Here is a 13,337-nt window from a genome sequence, read left to right on the forward strand (position 1 = left end):
ATTGATGTAGATGGTCTGCTGCTGCAATTAGGGCATGAACAAGATGATTTTTTTCCTTGCAAATTGATGTAGATGGTCTGCTGCTGCAGGCGCCATCTTCCACATCATCTTGTCCCTCCTTAACAAGTTATCCATTTGTAAGCTGCTAATTTCTTTGGGGATTTGTCCCCATAAACTTTTCTGAAAGCATCAGTGATTTCACCATTCTTACATCCAAGCTTCACCATAAATGTTGATGTTTCTTCTCGCTTCAATTTTAGCAGAATTCACATTGCTCTGAAAGGGACTGTTTTCAAGTTGATGTCTTACGCTTCTTAGTGCCGCAAACGAAATCCCATTCAGACATGTTATAACAAGTTAGTATGAGTTTATTTTGGTGCAAAACAATTTGAAATTCATGCATAGTGTTTTCATACTATGTGTTTTCCATGAACTTTTCTAAGTCCCCTTGTTTAAGAGTATTATATGATCTCATTTATATGAAATTTTAGAACAGGCAAAACTATACTGATAGAAGACAAGTAAGTGGTTATCTGGTGTTGGAATGGGGTAGAGATTCTGTGAAGGGGGATGAGTGAACTATTTTGGGGTGATATTTAGGATGATTAATTATGTTTTATATCTTGATTGTTGTGGTGGATACATGGGTATATACATTTGTCAAAAATCAAACTCTCTCTCTCTATATATATATTTTTTTTCCCCGAGACGGAGTCTTGCTCTGTCACCAGGCTAGAGTGCAGTGGAACGATCTTGGCTCACTGCAACCTCTGCCTTCCGGGTTCAAGGATTCTCCTTCCTCAGCCTCACTAGTAGCTGGGACTACAGGCATGTGCCACCACGCCCAGCGAATTTTTGTATTTTTAGTAGAGACAGAGTTTCACCCTGTTGGCCAGGATGGTCTCGATCTCTTAACCTCATGATTCACTCACCTCAGACTCCCAAAGTGCTGGGATAACAGGTGTGAGCCACTGTGCCTGGCTCAAACTATACTCTTTCTTTTTTTTCTTTTTTGAGATGGAGTCTTGCTCTGTCACCCAGGCTGGAGTACAGTGGCATGATCTCGGCTCACTGCAAGCTCCACCTCCTGGGTTCACGCCGTTCTCCTGCCCCAGCCTCCCGAGTGGATGGGACTACAGGTGCCCGCCACCATGCCCAGCTAATTTTTTGTATTTTTAGTAGAGATGGGGTTTCACTGTGTTAGCCAGGATGGTCTCAATCTCCTGACCTCGTGATCCACCCACCTCAGCCTCCCAAAGTGCTGGGATTCAAACTATATATATATATATATATATATATATTTTTTTTTTTTTTTTTTTTTTTTTTTTTTGAGACGGAGTCTCGCTCTGTCACCCAGGCTGGAGTGCAGTGGCCGGATCTCAGCTCACTGCAAGCTCCGCCTACCGGGTTCACACCATTCTCTTGCCTCAGCCTCCCGAGTAGCTGGGACTACAGGCGCCCGCCACCTCGCCCGGCTAGTTTTTCGTATTTTTTCGTAGAGACGGGGTTTCACCGTGTTAGCCAGGATGGTCTCGATCTCCTGACCTCGTGATCCACCCGTCTCGGCCTCCAAAAGTGCTGGGATTACAGGCTTGAGCCACCGCGCCCAGCCCAAACTATATTCTTAATATGAATACAGTTTATTGTTTCTAAACTACACCTCAATAAATGTTGATTAAGTGAAAATTAATAATGAGATACAATTCCATACCTATCATATTGGCAAAAATTTTGTAATCTGGTAGTGTCAAGTGTTGGTGAGTGTATGGGGAAAGGGGAATTCTTCTATTTCATTGATGGAAGCAAATGTTGGTACAATCACTGTTGAGCCATTCAGCAGAATAATTTGTCAGTCTCTAGTAAGTGAAGATGTATATAACTGTAATCTAGCAATTCCATTTCTAAGCATACACTGTGACCCACAGATACACTCACATATGTGTACCAGGGCACAAACTGACTGCAACATTACTTATGATAGCAAAAAATCAGGAACAATCTCAATGTATCTATTAACAGAAGATAGATTGATAACTTTTGGTATAGTCATTTATAAGAGAAAACTAGACTGCTGTATCACAGCACGGGTAGACCTCAAAAATATAATGTTGAAAGCAAAAAACAACCTCATTAAAATGGGCAAAAGATGTGTACAGACACTTCTTCCAAGAAGACATACACGTGGCCAACAAGCAAATGAAAAAATGTTCAACATCACTAATCAGAGAAATGTAAGTCAAAACCACACTGAGATACCATTTATACCAGTCAGAATGACTATTATCAAAAAGTAAAAAAGTAACAGATACTGGTGAGGTTGTAGAGAAAAGGAAATGTTTACACACTTGTGGCAGGGATGTAAATTAGTTCAGCCACTGTGGAAAGCAGTTTGGAGACTTCTCAAAGAACTTAAAACAGAACTAACATTTGACCCAGCAATCCCATTACTGGGTATATACCCAAAGCAACAGAAATAATTCTACTATAGGCCAGATGCGGTGGCTCACGCCTGTAATCCTAGCAATTTGGGAGGCAGAGGCCAGTGGATCACCTGAGGTCAGGAGTTCGAGATCAGCCTGACCAACATGGAGAAACCCTGTCTCTACTAAAAATACAAAATTAGCCAGGCATGGTGGCACATCTCTGTAATCTCAGTGACTTGGGAGGCTGAGGCAGGAGAATCGCTTGAACCCGGGAGGTGGAGGTTGCAGTGAGCCAAGATCGCTCCATTGTACTCCAGCCTGGGCAACAACAGTGAAACTCCGTCTCAAAAAAAAAAAAGAAAGAAAAGAAAAAAGAGATAATTCTACTATAAAGACACATGTACACATATGCTCATCGCAGCACTATTTACAATAACAAAAACATGGAATCAGCCTAGGTGCCCATCAGTGGTGGACTGGATAATGGAAATGTGGTACATAGAATACTACACAGCCATAAAAAAGAAGGAGATTGGCCGGGCACGGTGGGTCATGCCTGTAATCCCAGCATTTGGGAGACGAGGCAGGTAGATCACAAGGTCAGGAGTTCGAGACCAGCCTGACCAACATGGTCAAACCCCATCTCTATTAAAAATACAAAAATTAGCCAGATGTGGTGGCACACGCCTATAATCCCAGCTACTCAGGAGGCTGAGGCAGGAGAATGGTTAGAATCTGGGAGGTGGAGGTTGCAATGAGCCGAGATCACGCCTTTGCACTTCAACCCAGGCAACAGAGCGAGACTCTATCTCAAAAATAAAAAGAACGAGATTGGTTAAGGGTGATGGCTCACGCCGGTAATCCCAGCACTTTGGGAGGCTGAGGCGGGCAGATCACCTGAGATCAGGAGTTTGAGACCAGCCTGGCTAACATAGTGAAACCCGGTTTCTACTAAAAATACAAAAAATTAGCTGGATGTGGTGGCACGTGTCTGTAATCCCAGCTACTTGGGAGGCTGAGGCAGGAGAATCCCTTGAACCTGGGAGACAGAGGTTGCAGTGAGCCAAGATTATTCCACTGCACTCCAGCCTGGGCAACAAAAGCGAAACAAAACAAAGATAAAAACAAAGAAAAGAATGAGATCATGTTCTTTGCAGCAACATGGATTGATCTGGAGAATATTATCTTAAGTAACTAACAAAGGGACGGAAAACCAAATGTTCTAACTTATAAATGGAAGCTAAACGTTGAGTACCCAGGGACACAAAGAAGAGAACGATAGACTAGGCGCAGTGGCTCATACCTATGATTCCAGCACTTTGGTAGGCCAAGGCGGGTGGATCACCTGAGGTCAGGAGTTCATGAGCAGTCTGGCCAACATAGCGAAAACCCGTCTCTACTTAAAAATACAAAAATTAGCCAGGTGTGGTGGCTAGAGTGCAGTGGCACAATCTCAGCTCACTGCAACCTCCGCCTCCCAGGTTCAAACCACTCTCTTGCCTCAGTCTCCCGAGTCACTGGGATTGCAGGCACCTGCCACCATGCCTAGCTAATTTCTGCATTTTTAGCAGAGACAGGGTTTTACCAAGTTGGCCAGGCTGGTCTCGAACTCCTGACCTCGTGATCCACCCGCCTTGGTCTCCCAAAGTACTGGGATTACAGGCGTGAGCCACCGCATCCGGCCAGTATCTGTGAATTTTGATATGAGAGCAAGAACATTTAAAACCCTTATATTTACAAATTGATGTTTGTTTGCATGAAGGCCTTGGTGAAAGTTGACCAAAAGTCACCCTGTGGACTGTCAGCATCTTTCTTTCTCTCTCTCTCTTTCAGGGTAAAAACCCCAAAGCTGTCATCAGCATTAAGGACTTGAATGCCACCTTCCAGACAGAGAAGATAGGGCACCCCCACGGGCTGCAGATCACCTACAGGAGAGATGGCCACATCAGGAACCTGTTTGTGTATCATGAAAGTGGGAAGGTGAGATGACTGGAGTTGCCACCTCCACCTCCAGCTCGCACCCCAGGACTTGGCAGGTGCAGCTCACCACCTCCCCTGCTCACTGGTGCTGTGCTCAGCTGCCTCTAGAGATTTTCTGCTACCATTTGCCTTAATCTATCGTCACTTCCCAGTCTGAGACACAGATATGAGGAGGGCAGGGTGAGATCAGAGAGAGGAACCTGGCAAGTACCATGGCTGTATCTGAACAGTGCACAGCCACCAATGAAAGTCCAGTTACAGAAGTGACTATGCCCAGGAATGCAAAGCCAGGTAGGGCCAGAGGTTATTTTATTTATTTATTTATTTTTTATCCAAAATGTGTTTATTGAGATGGTTTCCCACTCATCTTGATTCAGAGTGCCTTTAGTGCTGCTTCCTCCTAAAGGAACATCCTTTTGTAAGCCTTGCTTTTCCTCCTGTAGGCTGGCAGAGGACAGTGGAGCAGCCAACACACAAAACTACGGTTTGTGCATGGCTAAAGACCATGGTGATTTTATAGCATCCTGGGCATTTCACATCCATGAAGTAGGAATTGGGGCTCTGCACCAGGCGTTTCTTCTTGTGTTTCCTCTTCTCCTCTTCTGGGGAGGGATGAAGAAGATCCTTTGCGAGAGGCATGTTCTCATGTGGGTCGGTCGTCACCGCCGGAAAGGCAGGCCAGAGGTTTTGAATACGGGGGAGGAACTGATAGACAGTCAAGCGGCAGTGCGCCCCAGGACGCTGCTTCTCAACATGTGGTCCTGGTCCAACAGCATTGGCATCACCCAGGAGCTTGTTAAAAATAGTCTCAAGGCTGAGCATGGTAGCTTTTGCCTGTAATCCCAGAACTTTGGGAGGCCAAGGCAGGTGGATCACTTGAACCCAGGAGTTTGAGACCAGCCTCAACTGGTGGGGAGGGGGCTGTAATCCCAGCACTTTGGGAGGCCGAGGTGGGCGGATCATGAGGTCAGGAGATCGAGACCATCCTGGCTAACATGGTGAAACCCAGTCTCTACTAAAAATACCAAAAAATTAGCTGGGCGTGGGGGCGGGCGCCTGTAGTCCCAGCTACTCGGGAGGCTGAGGCAGGAGAATGGCAATGAACCCAGGAGATGGAGCTTGCAGTGAGCCGAGATGGCGCCACTGCACTCCAGCCTGGGTGACAGAGCAAGACTCCGCCTCAAAAAAAAAAAAGAAAAAAGAAAAAGAAACTGCATTTTAACAGGATCCCAGGTGAGTCTTGTGCACATTTAAGTTTGAGAAGCACTCTTTTTTTTCCTTTGGAGACAAAACTCGCTCTGTTGCCCAGGCTGGAGTGCAGTGGCGCAATTTCGGCTCACTGCAACCTCCACCTTCAGGGTTCAAGTGATCCTCCTGCCTCAGCCTCCTGAGTAGCTGAGATCACACTCAGCAAATTTTTTTTTTTTTTTTTTTTTTTTAGTAGACACAGGGTTTCACCATGTTGGCCGGGCTGGTCTTGAATTCCTGACCTCAAGTGATCTGCCCACCTCGGCCTCCCAAAGTGCTGGAATTACAGGGGTGAGCCACTGAGAAGCACTATTTAATAGTCCAGGAAATCAGCCCAGTCAGAGATGAGCAGACCAATATAAGAGAATAAGCTGGGTCAGGTCCTGAGCAGGGTCTCAGGACTAGGCAGGGGACAGAGATGCTAAGTGGGGGTGGATGAAGGTGGGTGCTGACATTTTGTGACCATGTATTAACTCCCCTGGGCACTGCTTTTGGTGATTGCTGTCCATCATTTCTTAATCCTCAAAATAAGCCCCCGTTACTGAGTCATGGACATGTTAGTAACTTGCTCGGGGCCACAGCCAATGGTTCCCGAGCCCTGCACCCACTTTACCCGCCATGTGCCTCTGCTGTAGGGAGGACCCTTGGCAGCAGGAGGCAGGAACCAGATGCAGGGACTAGACCTTCCCAAGGGGCCGTAGCACCACGGCCCCCCTAGCCTCCTCTCCATGCCAACCACTGCCACAAGGACTTTTACGGAGGCACCCAAGGTCTCTGGCACTTAGGATACCCAGCTCCCTCCTATCTGCCCAGTATGGTGCCTCTGACAACCTGGGTCTGGCCGTTCTTCTCTTGTGCTGGATGCCCCAGCCTGTCTGTTAGATGGGCATAAATGAGGACTCCAGATTCCTGCCTGCAGGAGTCAGGGGGTGATTTAAAAACTAAGTGGACGGGCATAAGGGGTGGGGAGGGGGCTGTGGCAAACAGGAAAACCTGCATGGAGGATTGAAACAAACAAAACTTCAGGAGCCAAACAAACAGGTATGCAGGTTGGACTTGGCACCAGGATCACCAGATTGTGACTGGAGAGACCTTCCAACGTGAAGGCCTAGGCATGCCTTTTCTGGGCTGGCCCCATTCCCTTAGTGCCTGACACCTAAAAAGGTTCTTTTTTTTTTTTTTTTTTTTGAGAAGGAGTCTTGCTCTGTTGCCCAGACTGGAGTGCAGTGGCACAATCTCAGCTCGCTGCAACCTCTGCCTCCCAGGTTCAAGCAATTCTCCAGCCTCAGCCTCTCGAGTAGCTGGGATTACAGGCATGCACCACCATACCTGGCTAATTTTGTATTTTTAGTAGAGATGGGGTTTCACCATGTTGGTCAGGGCCTGGTCCAGCTGCTGTGGTTAAGCAGGGGCAGGATCACAGCAGTAAATGGGGCTGCAACTGGGGTTGGGTGAAGATAGGTGGGGTAGTTCTCACAGAAGCAGGACTTGGGCTGAGCAAGCACCAAAAATCTATCTATTACAACATCAGAACTAACCTGTGGGAGAAGCAGAATGTTTTACGTAAAAGGTGTGTATGGGATGGAGCGGGCTAAGCAGAATGTCCCAAGACGAAGGAGCAGTAGGTGTTGGGAGAATAGCATATAGTTTTGCATGGAAGGAACTCAGACAGCAGTCATAGTAAAGAACTTAAGACTTTTTTTTTTTTTTTTCTGAGGGTAGTAGACAGGACTCCAAGTCAGACTGATTAGATTTGTAATTAGAAAATCTGCAGGCCAGGCGTGGTGGCTCACGCCTGTAATCCCAGCACTTTGGGAGGCCGAGGCAGGCGGATCATGAGGTCAGGAGATTGAGACCATCCTGGCTAACACAGTGAAACCCCGTCTCTACTAAAAATACAAAAATTAGCTGGACATGGTGGCAGGTGCCTGTAGTCCCAGCTACTCAGGAGGCCGAGGCAGGAGAATGGCGTGAACCTGGGAGGCAGAGGTCACAGTGAGCCGAGATCACGCCACTGCACTCCAGCCTGGGCAACAGAGCGAGACTCCGTCTAAAAAAAAAGAAAAAAAATCACTCTGGTTGCCATGAGAGGGTCAATTGGAGAACAGCTGATCAAGGCCAGCTAGGTACGTGGTTGTCTAGGTGGGAGATGAAGGTGGCCCAGGCTGCTGAGGGACATGTTCTTTCAGAGTGACAGCAGAAGGGACCAAGCCAGCTTTGGCCTAAGTTGCCATAAGCATCCTCATCAGAGGAGCATCCCCAGGCACACCTGCTCCCCACCCAAATGCCAATCTTTGACATCTGAGGACAATGATTTCCTAGAACCTTTCTCCTTAGAGTGTATTCCACTGACTAGCAGCATCATATCACCTGAGAGCGTGTTAGGAATGCAGAGTCTTGGGCCCCATTCCAAACCTACTGCACATGCCTCTGCATTTTAACAAGAGCCTCAGGAGATTTTGTACGCATTAGAAAGTGAAAAACACTGTCTGAGGCCATTGCAGAACTCCTGTGCAGTTCACCCGATCCTTTTCTGGGGCTCTGGGGTTATCCCTGTCAGAGGCTTCCTGTTTGCTCGGGTTAGCCCACGAGGCTCTGACACAGTCCTGCCTGGATGCCCCTGAGCCAAGCTGTGGGGTGTGTGCAGGCGCTGAATACATGCGCTCCACACGCAATGCCCAGCTAGCTTCCCGCCACCAGACGCAGCCTCCCACCCACCCCATCTCACTGCTGTGTGTGTGTCCTGTGCACTTCTCTCGGCAGGAGATAGTGGACTGGTTCAATGCCCTGCGTGCAGCCCGTCTGCAGTATCTAAAATTGGCTTTTCCTGAACTCCCGGAGTCTGAGGTGAGCTAAATGTGGACCCCAATTTCTGAATCTCCTCTCGGCCATCTCCTTCTTTCCTTGTCTGTTGACCTCGAAGACACTCAGAAGCCAGACTAGGGCTGGGCATGGTGGCTCACGCCTGTAATCCCAGCACTTTGGGAGGCCGAGGCGGGCGGATCATGAGGTCAGGAGATCGAGACCATCCTGGCTAGCATGGTGAAACCCCATCTCTACTAAAAATACAAAAAAATTAGCTGGATGTGGTGGCGGGCACCTGTAATTCCAGCTACTTGGGAGGCTGAGGCAGGAGAATGGCATGAAACCGGGAGGCGGAGCTTGCAGTGAGCCGAGATGGCGCCACTACACTCCAGCCTGGGTGACAAAGCAAGACTCCATCTCAAAAAAAAAAAAAAGAAACCAAAGAAGCCAGACTAGGTTTGTTTGCAGGTAAGACCTCGAGGTTGAGGGCTGGGTAGCTCAGAGGGAAACCCAAGGCATTCTCCAGGGGAGCCTGGGGGGTTACAGCCTCACATATGACAAGGCAGCCTCCCAAAAGCAGGTCAGTTTCTCGCCTTCAGAGGAGTGTCAAGGGGCTCAGCATTTGGTCATCTCTTTCTGACCCCTTCTCCCTCTAAAATGTACAAATGATCCCTAACATACTGCTTACAGAGTGCTTTGAGCCCGTTTTGTCTTGTGAAATGGCAGCCGGGCAGGGGTGATTATTTCCATTTCACTGATGTGATACACAGTCCCAGGAAGGGCAGGTGAATAACCAAAGGTGCGCTTCCCTTTGTAACATCCCCGCTTCGCCCTGTGATGCTCTGGGCTTGGGAAAGCCTGGGATCCTCCCCATTACAATTGCAACAGGAGCAGGTATGCCCTTCGTGGCCAACATGATGGGGAGCCGAGAACCTCATTTTGGTTGTCTCCAGACTTCTGGGGCCTTCATCTCCCTATTTCAGGCTGGGCCAGGGAGGCCCGCATGGGGCAGAGGATGCTGCCTTGAGCCAGGAAGCCTGGGCTCTCAGGGGTGCTCTATTGCTCACTTTCTGTGTGACCCCTGCAGATCCTGGCACCTCTCTGAGCTTCTGTTTCCAGATTGGTAAGATGGCAGTTAGTCCAGGTCATCTTCAGGGTCCCTTCCGGCTCTGAGATTCTATACTCTGGTCCTCTTCAAGAGGCTCCCCTCTAAGAGGATTTTATAAGTGATGGGGGTGGAAAACCATTTTAATGCTGGGATTTTCTTAATCTCAACCATTAGAGCTTCCTTTTTTTTTTTTTTTTTTTTTTTTGAGACGGAGTCTCGCTGTGTCGCCCAGGCTGGAGTGCAGTGGCACGATCTCCGCTCACTGCAAGCTCCGCTGCCTCCCGGGTTCCTACCATTCTCCTGCCTCAGCCTCCCTAGAAGCTGGGACTACAGGCACCCACCATCACGCCCGGCTAATTTTTTTGTATTTTTAGTAGAAACGGGGTTTCACCATGTTCGCCAGGATGGTCTCGATCTCCTGACCTCATGATCCGCCCGCCTCGGCCTCCCAAAGTGCTGGGATTACAGGCGTGAGCCACCACGCCTGGCCTAGAGCGTCCTTGAAAGCCTAAATGCTCCTTAATTCCAAGGTTTGTAGGGAGCCAGTTGTTTGGAATAGGGTCCCCTCCAGGCCCAAGGATATGCTGAGATGGCAGCTGTCTGGGAGCAATTCCAGTAAGGCCCGAGTCAGAGCCCTTGAGTCAGTCTGCTGAGTTTGCACCCAGAACTGGTTAATGCTGGCTCCCATAGGTGGGGAGTGGAGGGTGCTGACTGCTGACTATGAGGAAGGAGGACAAAGTGCAGATGCTCAGCCTTATTTAATCTGGGCAAGTTGCCCATCTTTGCTGACATGTGTAAAACAAATTGCTCTTCAGTCAACATCCTCAATGTTCCCCTGCCGCTCTCATCCACTGTCAGTACCCGATATCCATCCCGTGTCTTTCTTCCCATTTAATGTCTGTGTATGGTGTGAGGTTCTGAGCAATCACCAGGCCTGGCTCAGGCTTTAGGATCCACATGTTGGAAATCCAGGGCATCCCAGTGGGGTCTGTGGTCCTGTAATAAGTGCATATGGTCTTTTGGACTTCAGAGAAAGTAGGTATTGTTGCCATGGTGACAGATGATCCAGGCCCAGAGAGGTGAGGTGACTTGCCTAGGTGATAGTACCTACTTTCTAGGGCTGTTGTGAGACTCCAGCGAGCCAAGCATCTGAAGTATAGGAAGCAGTGCTCCAGCCATGTGATTTTCCTTTTTCTCCCAATGGTTTCCCTAGGCCTCTGCTTGCTCTGTGCTGACTCAAATTCAGAATATTGAGCAGTTCGGGACTCCATCTGTTTTCTCCAAATGGAAGAATTAAAGCCTAGTGAATGTATTTTAGGATGAGGAGAGTAGTACAGTTTATATTTTCTTTCTTACATTTAAAAAAATTTTTTATTTTTTGTAGAGATGGTATCTCACTTATGTTGCCCGGCCTGGTCTCGAACTTCTGGCCTCAAGCAATCCTCCTACCTCGGCCTCCCAAAGTGCTGGGACTACAGGTGTGAGCCACTGCATCTGACCTATATTTTCATTTTTGGCTCACAACTTTCCCCCTTTTAAACTTCCCGTAGCTGTTCCCCAGACCTCACTTCCCCTGTGCCTCTGCCCTGGACCCTGGAGCTCTGGAGGAGCCTCTCTGTTCTTTGAAGGCTGGACTGTCATTTGAAGCTCTAGACTTTCCAGGTTGATGCCTGGGAGCATAGGAGGCCATCATCAACCCCTGGAAACATCTCTGAGTATAGGCTGACAGGCTGGAAGGGATTCTGGGGATCACATGATCCAGGTTGTTTATCACACAGGGGAGACATAAGGCCTCATGAGACAGAAGGTCTTACAAAGGTAATGCAGCTGGTGGAGGCCAGAACTGGAGTTAGAACCAGGTCTCCCGACTTCTGCTTCAGAACTTTCTCTGTCCACTCTGGCATCATTCTCTTTTCTTTCTTTTTTTCTTTTTTTTTTTTTTTGAGACGGAGTCTCCCTCTGTCACCCAGACTGGAGTGCAGTGGCACCATCTCAGCTCACAGCAACCTCTGCCTCCCGGGTTCAAGGGATCCTTTTGCCTCAGCCTACTGAGTAGCTGGGATTACAAGTGCACACCACCATGCCCAGCTAATTTTTGTATTTATAGTAGAGATTGGGGTTTCACCATGTTGGCCAGGCTAGTCTCAAACTCCTGGCTTCAAGTGATCCACCTGCCTGGGCCTCCCAAAGTGCTGGGATTACAGACGTGAGCCACCGCGCCCAGCCTCTCGCGTCATTTTCTTGTTGCTCTGTGTCAGAACTCTGACCAATGACCACGCCTTTCCCAGGGTCCTGCTCAGAGGGCCCTGGCATGTTTATACTTTAGCACCCTAGTGTAGTGGTAGGAGTACAGTCTAGTGTCATCGGCCCTGGGCATGAATCTCAGCTCTTCGCGCTACCAGTGCTGTGACTTTAGGAAAATCCCCAGCCCCTTCTCTGTGGCCTGGTTTCTTCAGATGTGTAATGAGGCTGGTGATACCCACCTCGCAGGGTGATTGAGAATTGCAACCGGAGCCTGACGCAAAGTGGACCCTCAGAACATGTTCCCTGACACCAAGAGGGTCTCTGCAGAGCCTTGCCTATGTCCTGGGGTTACTGAAGGAGTCCTTAAACCAAAACTTGGCCGTGCCACTAAGTTCTGCAAACATCTGGGGTGCTGTCGACTGGCTCTGTGAAATATTAATATTATGTCCATTGCACTTTCCAAATATAGTACCATGAGCCATGAGCATACATCCTTCCCCATTTCAAACTTCCCCTTTGTCGGGAGCCAGGCGGGAACCTGGAGCTCTGGGGTGTGAGTTGGGGGTCAGTGTCTGTCTCTTCCACAGCTCGTGCCATTCCTCACCAGGAACTACCTCAAACAAGGCTTCATGGAAAAGACTGGGCCAAAGGTACCTTCTACCACTCCCTGGGGGACTTACGTGGCTTAATGTACACAAAAGGTTTAATGTGTTTATGGGATGACAGTTAAGAGAACAGTGAAAGGTGTTAGGCCAAGTTTGTCCAACCGACAGCCCACGGGCCGCATGCTGCCCAGGACAGCTTGGAATGAGGCCCAACACAACTTCGTAAACTTTCTTTTTTAAATTTTTTTGAGACAGAGTCTTGCACTGTCACCCAGGCGGAGTGCAGTGGTGTGATCTTGGCTCACTGCAACCTCCACCTCCCAGATTCAAGAGATTCTCCTGCCTCAGACTCCGGAGTAGCTGGGATTACAGGTGCCCACCGCCATGACTGGCTAATTTTTGTAATTTTAGTAGAGACGGGATTTCACCATGTTGGCCAGGCTGGTCTCAAACTCCCGACCTCTGCCCACTTCAGCCTCCCAAAGTGCTGGGATTACAGGCATGAGTCACCACGCCCAGCCAAATTCGTGAACTTTCTTAAAACATTATGAGATATTTTTGCGATTTTTTTGTTTTAAGCTCACCAGCTATCATTAGTTTAGTGTATTTTATGTGTGGCCCAAGACAATTCTTCCAACGTGGCCCAGGGAAGGCAAAAGATTGGATACCCCTGTGTTAGGCAATCGTGAAAGCAAGCCTTGGGCAGGCGGAAAAAGCAGTCAAAGCGTTGTTTTCAGAGAGGCGCAGCCCCTCCGCGTGGTTCTTGTTGCCGGGCTTTCTCTCCCTGACCTAGGTTACAATTTGGCCAAGGCCAGCACTTTCAGCCTTGCCAAGCAGTAGCCACTTCTGATTTTCCCCAACTTCCTTTTTCTCCGGCTTCTTTGTCCACCGCCTGAGAAAGAGGAAAGTGCCTCTTCCAAGTCA

The 13,337-nt window shown here is 48.5% G+C and overlaps 2 protein-coding genes across 7 annotated transcripts in view; one reads left to right on the forward strand and one right to left on the reverse strand.

Annotated features, from left to right (window-relative positions):
- The window catches only part of LOC105485219 (ArfGAP with dual PH domains 2), a 53,101-nt gene that overhangs the window by 20,090 nt on the left and 19,674 nt on the right, over window positions 1-13,337 (forward strand). For 4 of the 6 annotated variants that reach the window (XM_071082688.1, XM_071082684.1, XM_071082685.1 and 1 more), the window contains exons 6-8: window positions 4,257-4,403; window positions 8,415-8,498; window positions 12,396-12,458. In XM_071082688.1, coding sequence (XP_070938789.1) covers window positions 4,257-4,403; window positions 8,415-8,498; window positions 12,396-12,458 — 294 coding nt within the window. The remainder of the gene's footprint in view (window positions 1-4,256; window positions 4,404-8,414; window positions 8,499-12,395; window positions 12,459-13,337) is intronic. The other 2 variants (XM_071082686.1, XM_071082689.1) reach the window with 2 other exon arrangements.
- Window positions 4,735-5,279, reverse strand: LOC105485197 (small ribosomal subunit protein eS27-like). The gene has a single exon (XM_011747417.3). The coding sequence runs from the start codon at window positions 5,223-5,225 to the stop codon at window positions 4,788-4,790; it is 438 nt and encodes a 145-aa protein (XP_011745719.2). The 5' UTR covers window positions 5,226-5,279; the 3' UTR covers window positions 4,735-4,787.

Source organism: Macaca nemestrina, chromosome 17 (genome assembly GCF_043159975.1).
Source record: "Macaca nemestrina isolate mMacNem1 chromosome 17, mMacNem.hap1, whole genome shotgun sequence".
Taxonomy (NCBI): Eukaryota; Metazoa; Chordata; class Mammalia; order Primates; family Cercopithecidae; genus Macaca; species Macaca nemestrina.

Excerpts from the sequence above, each read along its gene's own strand:
- LOC105485197 (XM_011747417.3), bottom strand. The coding sequence starts at position 5,225 with ATGCTCAGCCTTGAGACTATTTTTAACAAGCTCCTGGGTGATGCCAAT.